Source organism: Gobio gobio (genome assembly GCF_949357685.1).
Source record: "Gobio gobio genome assembly, chromosome: 8".
Taxonomy (NCBI): Eukaryota; Metazoa; Chordata; class Actinopteri; order Cypriniformes; family Gobionidae; genus Gobio; species Gobio gobio.
In genome coordinates this window covers 12,696,613-12,709,142 of record NC_137114.1, presented here as the reverse complement: position 1 = coordinate 12,709,142, position 12,530 = coordinate 12,696,613, and the positions used below count along the sequence as shown (strand labels likewise).

At 39.4% G+C, this 12,530-nt stretch overlaps 1 protein-coding gene across 1 annotated transcript in view; it reads left to right on the top strand.

Annotated features, from left to right (window-relative positions):
• The first annotated feature begins 7,284 nt into the window (after nt 1–7,284).
• The window catches only part of gjd1b (gap junction protein delta 1b), a 43,212-nt gene continuing 37,966 nt past the window's right edge, over nt 7,285–12,530 (top strand). Inside the window, exon 1 of the mRNA XM_079824405.1 lies at nt 7,285–8,172. Coding sequence (XP_079680531.1) covers nt 8,102–8,172 — 71 coding nt within the window. The 5' untranslated portion in view covers nt 7,285–8,101. The remainder of the gene's footprint in view (nt 8,173–12,530) is intronic.

The window sequence follows — 12,530 nt, the reverse complement described above, 5'->3', positions numbered from 1 at the left end:
ATATTATTATTTTCAGTCTTAAACGGTGTAGTTTACCTCGAAATAATAATTCTGCCTCTTGCCGTTCCAAACCTGTATGCCTTTCTTTTGTGGAACACGAAGATGTTTTGAAGTTTGGAAACCAAACCATTTTGTTGACTATTGACTTCCGTTGTATGGATGGAGAAACAAAACTGAAACGTATCAAAATTCCTCCTTTTATGTTTCACATAAGTCAAACACTTTTGGTAAGACACGAAGGTGAGCAAATGATGATTTGTGGGTGAACAATATTTTAGAGCAAAATGATGCCATTATAACATCTCAAGACAGCCAGCAAATGGAACTGCTGAAAAATGATATAATGATCTTAAAGGGTTAGTTCACCCAAAAATGAAAATTCTGTCATTAATTACTCACCCTCATGTCCTTCGACACCCGTAAGACCTCCGTTCATATTCGGAACACAAATGAAGATATTTTTGTTGAAAGCTGATGCTGAGAAGGGCTTCAGACAGGCCTCCATTGGTATTCAGTACATTCACACTTCCAAGACCCATGAAAGGCACTTAAAACGTTGTTACAAAGTCCATCTCACCACAGTGACTCTACAATAATTTTACGATGCGACGACAATAGTTTTTGAGCGCAAAAAAAAATAAAATAACGACTTTATCCAACTTGTTCTTGTCTTCCGTGTGTGCCTCCACGACGCATGCGCGAGAATATGACGCAGATCCGGCGTTCGGACACATGACCCAGAAGGGATTTGTTTACAATCAGAGGAAGACTCGCGTGTCTAAGCTGTTGAATTCTACATTGATCGTGCTTTAGGTCTCGGCGTAGTTCTCAAAATGGGAGCAAGTGTGCATTTCATGGATTCCCGAACGCCGGATCTACGTCATATTCTTGCGCATGCGTCGTGGAGGCACACACGGAAGAAAAGAAGAGGTTGAATAAAGTCGTTATTTTGATTTTTTTTTGTGCGCACAAAAACTATTGTCGTCGCATCGTAAAATTATTGTAGAGTCACTGTGGTGAGATGGACTTTGTAACAACATTTTAAGTGCCTTTTATGGGTCTTGGGAGTGTGAATGTACTGAATGCCAATGGAGGCCTGTCTGAAGCCTTTCTCAGCCATCAGCTTTCAACAAAAATATCTTCATTTGTGTTCCGAATATGAACGGAGGTCTTACGGGTGTCGAACGACATGAGGATGAGTAATTAATGACAGAATTTTCATTTTTGGGTGAACTAACCCTTTAAGAGAGTGGGCATACTTCCATACTTGTTCTGATATTTGTATAAGGCAGTGCAATTAGCATTTAGAAATTCTTACTTTTAAAGTGGTGTAAGAATTAGTTTATTTTACTATTTGTCTTTGTATTTTAAGCTATTCTGTGTCTCTATTGAGATAAAATGGCATTAAAAGTATACTTTAAAATACATTTCTTGACTCATAATTCTGTTGTAATAGAATAAAAATGCTGAATGTTTATTTTTGTGATCAATAAAGTGGTCGCTGCATTAAACATGCAACATAATGAGGTCATGTGACAACAGCATAGCACACTATACTGTTAAAAAAAAATTTATCCAGTATGTTTAGATTTTTGTTTTAGTATCAAGTACAGTAAGTAGTGCACTTTGTATTGCATTTCTAATATGGGGGGGGTGGGGGTGTATGAGGAGGTGGGAGGATTGTTTCAGTCCCATTATCTTAAGCTTTAATTAAAGAAACGAGGGCTTTTCCCCATTGCTTCTCCTCTGGTAGCGGTGCGCAGGCAAAGCTGATTATCATGCAGTCGTGGGTGGTAATCTCACCTAAAGAGACGCCCACCCTGGACGTCATCATCATTTCATCCTCGCTGTCCGGCGGAACGTCAGTAATCCTGTTCTGTTGCACACGCCAGATTCACCTCAGCGAGTTCCTGTTAATATTTTCACATCTGTGAAGGATTTTAATGCACAGTAATTGAATCTTGTGTTGTAGGGTTGTAATAACACATTTATAGAGGTGTTATAAGTCATTAGAGTCTGTTAAAGCTACTCTGTGTGATATTTTCCCCATCTAGCGGTGAAAAGGTATATGACCATCCAGTGAATATTAGTTTCTCTCCCTCTCAATTCCGATTTCGTTTTAACTCCTAGGGTGGCCGATTTAGTCCAAGATTAATATGGCTTCCAGTTCGACCTCGTCCACATTCGACACGGTGCCATCGAGTGTTAAAACGCGAAAGGCGAAGCTTGAATTTACAGGTATGTCCCTCTTTGGCTGATGTACTTTCAAGATGGAGGGGCAACATGGCGACCCGCATTCGAACCCATTACCCGTATGTATTTTCAATGGCATATTATAAACTTACGAGAATACTTTATTACTTGAAAGAAGTAAATATACATTAATGAGCACATATATTTTTGAAAGAACTAAGTGTTTTTAGCTAAGAATAAACTAAAAAAGTTACACAGTGTAGCTTTAAGTATTGCTCTTTTTAATAATGCTAGCTTTCTAATTTTAGATTTTGACAGAAATATCAAACCATACCTGGGGCCCGTTTCAGTAAGGAGGTTCAACCAACTCTGAGTTTAAACTTGAACTCTGAGTTGACTTGCGCTGAAATGGGAAACTCGTTGAGTTTTGGGTTTCAGAACAGCTGAATTGAGGTAGTTTAATCAACTCTGAGTAGACTGAGTAGTTAAGCGTGTGTGCAATGACTATGAAAAGCCATGATCAATGGAGCTCCAAAATTATGATTCACCAAACTGAAACTGGTGAAAACTGGCAGAACGGCAAGTTATTGAACTAAATTCAGTTTCATGGTATCCCACTGGCAAAGAAAAAGCAAAAAGAATGTGGCAGCAGCAAAAAATGAAGTATAAAAACATAATTCAATCAGGTAAAGCTTTAAGCATAAAAGGTTCATGGGTGTAGGTTTAATGACTCTACAAACATTTGACATATTAAATAAATATCATTCGGTGTCTATTTCAGTGTGCAGCAGCTTTCAGACCACATAGTCTAATCCTCTTTTCACATAATGATCTCTAATCCAACCTGTTATATTTCTGAATTAAGGGTAATGAAATCAAGTGAACGTCATTTAACCTGATTTCTACACCACTGATCCTGTGAAACTCCTCTTCTATGCTCTCATGGGTTTGTGCACAGGAAACAACACAAACATATTCAGAAAGAGCTCAGGTGAGATTGAGGCAAACTTTCCTTACCTCTCAGCATACAGCGTCCTTACTGCTCTGCATCCCTGATATTATATAGAAAACTATCATTAAAACATGGTACTGCTCAAATAAATATGCTTGTTGATATGGCAAGCAAAAAAAATCCTCTCCTGACATGAATGTAACTCCCTACAAATTATCGCAGCCTCCTCATCTACAGGATGGTATTTTTTGTCACTTTGACAGTGTCCTCTTGATAAAAATATTTGCAGTGAATGAATTTACCTGCACTGCAAAAAAAGCTTTTCTTTTGTCTTACCATTTCCAGTCAAAATATCTAAAGATTCTTAAATCAATGTGCGTTTTCTACATAAAAGAAATTACTAGGGCTGTCAAAAGATGAATCGCGATTAATCGCATCCAAAATAAAAGTTTGAGTTTACATAATATATGTGTGTGTCCTCTGTTAATTATTATTTATATATAAATACACACACATTCATGTATATATTTAAGACATATTTGCATGTATATACTGTATATACATTTATATAATCTATAATATATATAAATATAAATGTTTTATATATAAAAATAATATTTTTTTCTTAAATAAATACATGCTTGTGTGTGTATTTATATATAAATAATAATTAACAGAGTACACACACTATATTATGTAAACTCAAACTTTTATTTTGGATGCGATTAATCGCGATTCATCTTTTGACAGCCCTAGAAATTACGTAAGTATTTAGTCTCGTTTCCTAGGGGGACAAAAAAAAAGTTAATTTAAGTGCATTTTTCTTATTTTGCTAATTATCTGCCAATAGCGTAAGAAAAAAATACTCAGTATGAAAAGCATTTGTGCAGCATGAATGAATGAATGAAGTATTAAAAAAAACGCTGGTGCTTTAAAATCTTGGAGGAGACCAAAAAAAAACCTCTATAGGTTTACCAAAGAAAACCTGCTCCAGACCTTGTAACTGACTCTGAGTAAGATACCTCTCTTTCAGAAATGGGCTTGACTTACCCTGCTTTCTCAGGTTTAACATACCTCCCATTCTGAAACAGAAAACCCAGAGTTCCCCTTATTTCAGGGTTAACATACTCAGAGTTTACACTTAACCTCCTTTCTGAAACGGGCCCCTAGAACAAAATGAACAAAAAAAATGCTGGAGCCTTCACTGCTTTTTGTTTTAATCAGACTCCTTGCAGTACTGAGCACCCTTATGCCCCTTATGCCCTATCTATACTACCCATAATCCTGAAAAAGAGAACCTCAAATCAGTGTTGCCATAGGTAATGACTGAGAGAACTTCAAAGCCCATAAACATCAGTGTGAATCGTTAAAATAGGATTAGGGAAAGTGGACAGTGTCACAAGAGGATTGAACTGAAACAACAGGATTACAAGAAAGATACTCTGTTGTGTAAAACTGCTCTAACGTGTAAAAGTAATCTGTTTTGTAAAGGTGATAAATCTGCTCCGCTTTAACTGATCAGTTGTGTAAAGCCACTCTGTTGTGTAAACCTGTAGAATAGTTATTCTATTGTGTAGAGGTTTGTAATGTTGCTGTTGTGGAGGTATATTGTGTAAAGCTGTTCTATTGTGTAAATGTGGTGTAAAGCTACTCTTTTGTGTCAAACTGCTCTTTTACGTAAATGTGATGTAAAGTTGCCCTGCTGTGTAAAGGGGTTGTAAATCTGCTCTGTTTTGTAAAAACGTATCTGTTGCGTAAAGCTGCTCTGTTGTGTAAACTTGTTCTTCTACATAAAGGTGGTGTAAAGGTGTTGTAAATCTGCTCTGTTTTGTAAAACTGGTCTGTTGTGTAAAGCTGTTCTGTTGTGTAAATGTGGTGTAAAGATACTCTGTTACGTAAATATGAAGTAAAGGTGTCCTGTTTTGTAAAGGTGTTGTAAATCTGCTCTGTTTTGTAAAACTGGTCTGTTGTGTAAAGCTGTTCTGTTGTGTAAATGTGGTGTAAAGATACTCTGTTACGTAAATATGAAGTAAAGTTGTCCTGTTTTGTAAAGGTGTTGTAAATCTGCTCTGTTTTGGTAAAACCGAACTGGAGTAAAGCTGCTCTGACATTTAAATGAGATGTAAAGCTACTCTGTTTTGTAAAACTGATCTCTTGTGTAAAGGTGGTGTGAATGTTGTAAAGCTGTCCTGTCCTTTCCTGTAAATGTAGGGTAAAGCTATTCTGTTGTATAAAACTGCTCTGTTACATAAAGCTTGTGTAAAGTTGTCCTGCTGTGTAAAGGTGTTGTAAATCTGCTTTGTTTTTTAAAACATATCCGTTGTGTAAAGCTGCTCTGTTGTGTAGACTTGCTCTTCTACATAAAGGTGGTGTAAAGTTGTTCTGCTGTATGGAGGTTTTTTAGAGCCATTCTGTTTCGTAAAGGTGTTGTAAATCTGCTCTGTTTTGTAAAACTGGTCTGTTGTGTAAAGTTCTTCTGCCATGTAAATGTGGTGTAAAGCTGCTCTGCTGTGCAAACTTGCTCTTCTACATAAAGGGGGTCTAAAGTTGTCATGCTGTGTAAAGGTGTTGTAAATTTGCTCTGTTTTAGTAAAACTGGTCTGTTGTGTAAAGGAGTAACTGTTGAGTAAAGGTAAAGCTGTTCTGACATTTAAATGAGATGTAAAGCTAAGTCTTTTTTGTAAAACCGTGTTGTGTTAAGGTGGTGTAACTTGTGTTAAGCTGTTCTGTCAAGTAAATGTGGTGTATAGCTACTTTGTTGCGTGAAACTGCTCTGTTAGGTAATGTGAAGTTGTCCCACTGTGTAAAGGTGTTGTAAATCTTCTGTGCTTTGTAAAGCTTATCTGTTGTGTAACCTTGCTCTTCTACATAAATGTGGTGTAAAGTTGTTCTGTTTTGCACAGGTAAATCTACAAACTGATCTGTTACGTAAAAGTCATGTAAAATTGTTCTGCTGTGTAAAGGTGTTGTAAATCTGCAGTTTTGTAAAGCTTATCCGTTGTGTAAAGCTACTCTGTTATGTAACCTTGCTCTTCTACATAAATGTGGTGTAAAGTTGCTCTGTTTTGTAAAGGTGTTGTAAGTTTTGTAAAACTGATCTGTTATGTAAAAGTTGTGTAAAGTTGTTCCGCTGTGCAGAGGTTTGTAGAGTTGTTCTGTTGTGTAAAGGTGTTGTAAATCTGCTGTTTTGTAAAGCTTATCCGTTGTGTAAAGCTACTCTGTTATGTAACCTTGCTCTTCTACATAAATGTGGTGTAAAGTTGTTCTGTTTTTTAAAGGTGTTGTAAGTTTTGTAAAACTGATCTGTTATGTAAAAGTCGTGTAAAGTTGTTCTGCTGTGCAGAGGTTTGTAGAGTTGTTCTGTTGTGTAAAGGTGTTGTAAATCTGCTCTGTTTTGTAAAACATCTGTTTAAAGGTGGTGTAACTGTTGTGTAAAGCTGCTCTATCTTGTAATTGTGGTGTAAAGTTCTGTTGCGTAAACCTACTGTTACAAAAATGTAGTGTAAAGTTTTTCTATTGTGTAGAGGTCTGTAAAGTTTCATCTGTTGTGTAAAGCCGCTCTATCGCCGCTTTGTTGTGTAAAGCTGCTGTTTTTTGTCATTTTCATTATTTTCCAATTGAATCCTTTCTGTCTTTAGATCATCAGCCACATTTTTTTGTCATGCCATTTGTTCAACACCTCTGTTTCCGCCATTGCAAGAGAGACAAAAACGGGATTGCAATTGGATATGAAAGGAGGAGTTTGGTTGGATATGTGGTTTGTGGATGAGAGGAAAGGAAAGGAGGGGTAGCATGATGATTTCTCCCACTAATCCTCTGGACACACGCACAAGCCAGGTGCCAACAAGAGAGACAGAAAGAGGCTTGTAGAGTGAAAGGTGAATGAACAGGGTTCATTCAAAGAAATACTGTTTAAATAAAGAGTGCCACCAGTTAGCAACACTGCTTGAAGAAGAGACTCGTGCAACAGTTCAAGAGCACTGACTATTGTGTGTGTGAGTGTGTGTGTGAGAGAGAGAGAGAGAGAGAGAGAGAGAGAGAGAGAGAGATGGCGGGAGGCGGCACACTTATCATGAGTGACAGAGAGAACGTCAGGCGAACAGAGGGGAGGGAGGGAGAGCAGAAAACAAGAGTGTGGCAAGGCAGCGGCTCATAGTGACAGCAGGGGCAGAGGGAGGCAGAGCGAGAGAGAGCAAGCAGGGGAAGAGAAAACTGACAGTGGGGGGAAAATGCAGGAAAGACACTGAAGCTGGGATGGTGGAGGAGAAGAAAGGGGAATGCAGACTGCTTGCCAAGGCTAGGTAGAAACATTAGGAAGCAACAGTGAGGAAGCAGAGAGAAAGTGTGAAAATTGAGTGATTTGTTCAAATGTGTGTGTGATGTGCAACTGGCGGGTGCTTTAATCGGAGCGTGGAGTGTGCTTGTGTGAGCGAGTCTGGATTTTCTGTGCTACCAATACTGCCAGGAAAACGTGCTCGGTGGATTATGAGAGATCAAGAAGAGGACGATTGTGTGTGTGTGTCAGAGTGTGTGTGTTTAATGGTGAACAAAAGGGCTAGGTGCAGCTTGTCTGCGAGTGTGCGTGTTTAGATTCAGCTGGAGAGTTGCTTGAGGAACGGGGAAAGATAGTCCAGATAGTTGAAGCACTTGAGGACGCCAGGGCATTCAGGGACAAGCACAGCTCTCCGATTCTGCACTCGTACTGTAACTGCTGTCTGACTACTTCAAACCCAACAAGGGAACGCAAACCAATGAACAGAGACTGTTGATAAGGAGAAACAATGGGCGCACGTGTCTTCTCGAGCCATCGGCGGAACTATTCGTAGGACCGAAGCATCTCTGTTGCTGTTGACTACCTCAAAGAGAAGAAAAGGAGCCTGTAGGGTTTCTTCGGAGGTCTACGCGAAGGATCCAGTATAGTGTCCAGTGATCCCTGGATGTCTTCAGCACCCAGCCATGGGGGAGTGGACCATTCTAGAGCGCCTCCTGGAGGCCGCTGTGCAGCAGCACTCTACAATGATTGGAAGGTAAGAAATGCAAAATCAATGCAATGATCGGCTTCAGTCGTCTCAAAGAAATGATTATTAACTGCGACCTTTGCTATGGTTCTAATGATTGATTTTAAATGTTCAAAATGCTGCCTTCTCCTCTCATGGTTTGATATGCAGAGGCAACTGCAAGAAAGCCATTGATGGGCTGGATTTCGGAAGAGTATAAACACTGTTACTCTGTTTAAGCAGCACAACATGTCAACTTCTGTCTACATTAGTTTGGAGCAGAATTACCTGTTTGTTCTCAGCCCAACACAATCTCATTGCACTTTGTAACTATTCTGCGTTTTGACAAATTGGTGGCTAATTCGTATGAATCTGTAATTTGTACGCATTTGCGCGATCTGCTTATGCACCAGTGACGGTTATATCCAGGGGTGCGGTTAGGGGTGGACATACATTTTTTGCATAATACAAAATCGCCACCTCGTAAAATAGTCATATTGAGAGCAGGTTGTCTAAATCCCTAACCTTATATACAGATTGCAGAGTGACCATACCGTGAATGAACCATGTGGCTTATTAAGTAGTAATAAGATGTGCTATGACTTTTCTGAATGATTTTCATATGGCAAATTATACAACTTGGCAATATCTGAGGCATGGCTTCAAAGAGGCTGTTTGATTTAATTGCAAAACAAAAGCACAGATTGTTCCAAGGTAATAAACACAAGTACATGATGTAGTTGAAAATAAGCAAAACCATGTAAAATACAGATATATTTATATATACTGTGCAGTGGTTCTTAATCCTGTTCCCAGGAAACACAGCACTGAACATTTTGTCTTTCTTATCTGACGCACCCAGTTTGGTTCATGAAGCGCTCTGCTAATGAGCTGACAATTTGATTCATGTGCATTAAATAAGGGAGACACACAAAATGTGCAGTCCTGTGGGTCCCCAGGACCAGGATTAAGAAGCTCTACTGTATGGTGTTATCGGTCCATAACGGTGGCTTATGGTGAAGAGAGAATGACCTCCCAGCTGAGCTTTCAACTAATCCTGCGGGCACCGCCAGCTCCTATTGGTCGATCTCAAGCTTCAGTAGATCCAATGTTTGAACCACTGAAGCTTGCGAGACCTCAAGTGACATCGCCTGCTTGGGTGATGCTATTTTCTCTTCCAGTTTAGCCCCTCACATTCTTTTCTTCGTTTGTAATTTTGAAAAATAAATGTCCTGCCAGGTTTAGCTCGAACAAGCGTTGCATATATATTTTTATAAAAAGACATATTGCTTGATGCTTGTTTAAGCTACATGTGGTTTTAGCTTGTCATTTTTTTTTCTGTGTGCAGTGGTTTGTCTGCTGTGCCCTGTACAATCTCTGATGCAGTTTTCTCAGAAACACACTAATTTGTCTCAGCCTGTCATCTGAATTCATCTTGAAGGCAATCACCGCCAAGCAGTGTACATTAAGGCAGTCAGCCAGAAGATGGGGTGTGAAATGATTTAGACATCCAAACAGCCATCTACCAATGCTTAGCATTCAGGTTATTGGTGACTCACCTACTGACAGTGTGTCATTTATTAAAGGACCATCCAAAGCTATGATGTAATGGATGACTCCACCTCATCCAGCAGGGTCTGCCACATAATAATAGACTCAAATTTTGCTGAATGTGCAGTTCATTGCTACGCTAGAACCCAGAATACACATCGATTCCATGGCAGCAGATGCTTGAATTTGTCTTTCTCCGTTCCATTCGCAAGACAAAATGATCGGGGGTTGCCAGGTTTTTTCTCTTGCCATTGTCAGCTCTGGCATCGATTTGGCTGGTCAGACATTGAGCGACACTTTTTATAGAGGTGGCGATGTGCTGAATATGAACGATTACCCTGATCAAATCTCATTCACCAGTCACTGCCCCCACACTTACACTTCAGTGAGCGCAGGCTACTGGCAGCCAATGGTGAATTACACTACGCCTGACAGGGTATGCCTCAGTCTCAAGGGACTGTTTCATTCATTATGTTTGGCATTACTGAGGGGATGTGGGTAGTTTTCTGTATTTTTCTGATGTGAGCTGTTACGAGGAGGTTAATTAATCTGTGTAATTATGGAAGCTGTTGCCAAAGAATGTTCTTCGACGCAATGCTCTTTCTTTTGTGTTACTGACATGCCTGATACCTCAAATCGTGCAACATGTTAAAGAGAGAAAAACGTTTATGTTTTTAAAGGCTGGGACACACCAAGCCATGTCGGGCCATTTTTGAGTGACAGTCGGCTTAGTTTTTCCAGTGTGTTCCACACTGTTGGTTCTAGTTGGACGCCGTCAGGGTTTCTGAGCCGATTTATCATGTTGAATCGGCTTCGGGCCGTCTGTGAGTTCTGTTCAGCTTAGCGAACGAGTCAGTGCAAAGTCGAAAGCGATGAAAGCAAGCAAAGAAGTCAAGACGGTACAGACAGAAGATTGTTCTAATTTCACGTCATCTTACCTGAGCATTCGAATGAATAACATAACAACTTGAGCCAACTGAAATGAAGAAAGTGATCAGCATGATTGATATTCACAATGGTAAGCAAGCACTGCTTTGTTTACTTTTTGTACCTGAAGTCCTAGTTTTGTTTTGTTTTTTATGACGAAAATAGACTATTGATACCCGCTGATATAGACAGTTATTTCCTTACACACAGGCGCAGAACGCACATGCTTGTTTGACAGTCGCCTTTAGTCCTCTTGGTGTGTTCAAGCGCAGCTTTTTGACGCAGCCGACGAGAGGCGACAATTGTTGTGGCTTGTTGTGTCCCAGGCTTAAGAGATTAGACTTCCAATTTTTACCCAAAGATGATAAAGCAGGTGAAAATCCCATAGGCTTCCAGAATCCAAAATATCACCTCATCACCAACATACCTGAGCTCTTAGGGCGGGTACTCGGGATCGAACTTTACAGTCTCTTGACTAATTATAAGGGACCTCTCTTAAAGGGTTAGTTCACCCAAAAATGAAAATCCTGTCATTAATTCCTCACCCTCATGTTGTTCCAAACCCGTAAGACCTTCGTTCATCTTCAGAACACAAATGAAGATATTTTTGATGAAATCTGAGAGCTCTCTGACCCCTCCATAGACAGCAATTTAATTAACACTTTCAAGGCCCAGAGATCATTAAAATAGTCCATGTGACTACAGTGGTTTAACCTTAATGTTACGAAGCGACGAGAATACTTTTTGTGCGCATATAACAAACAACTTTATCCAACAATTTCTTCTCTTCTATGCCAGTCTCCTACACTGTTCACGTGGTAAACACAGTGCAGCGCTTCCGGGTTCTACGTCAGAACAACGTTGCTGCCAATGGCTGGTTCAGAAACCTCTTGGATTTCACCCTTTAACACACTTTGACACATACAGTGGTGTGCTTCCGAGCTCACACCTTTCCGCATTCGCCTCCTAAACTCACAAGATAATGGAGGGTATGCACGTGACGTCAAGTGACTGCGCATTGAGTGGCAAAAAGAATGAGTGGCAGCATTGGTTTACAGCGTGAATGCCGCAAAAACACAATCATAACACATCTAAAACGGGGAAGAGCTTTGAGATTGACTGTACAAATAGGTTTGGCAAGAAACCTGAGGTATATTTTTACAGACTGCCGAAAGCTACAGAAAAGAGAAGCAAATGGATCACTGCTTGACTCCAGACAGCTAAATGTGGATTTGCAGTTATCATTTAGTGCCAATATGTTGAATTTTGTGGTAAAAATAAAATCATACCCTATATATTGTATTGACAACTTAAATATTTACCATCTTATATTCTGCATAATTGGATGTTTTTTAATAAACAGACAAAAACTATACAAGTTTTAAGGCTGGACGAAATGACGAATATAAAACATTGAAATAAGTGATCACCTGGATTTAGATCTACCTATTTATATAATAAATAAAAGCAGGCAAATGTGTATTTCCCCTCCACGTCGAAATAAGGCTCATATAAATGTCAGGAAACATGATTCCTGGCTGCATGTAAATATCCATGGATCACTGGATCTTTGGTAAATTGTAAGGAACACTATATGGAATCCAAACTTTAGTTTAAACTGTTAATAGTTAATAGTAGTTAGTAGTTAATAGTTTTACTCATGTTTACGCAGTTTCCCCGACTGAGCCTGGTTTCTCCCAAGGTTTATTTTTCCTTGCCACTGTCGCCTTTGGCTTGGCTTGCTCAGTTGGAGACACTACATTTTCAACTAAATATTCAAATAAATGTTCAACTAAATTACTGATCTGCCCACATTGTCACTATATGATAATTGAAATGAGCTGATGACATCACCGTTTTCTCCGGAGCGGCTGTACAGCCGAATCAAATTCTGTTGCATTATTTTCCTG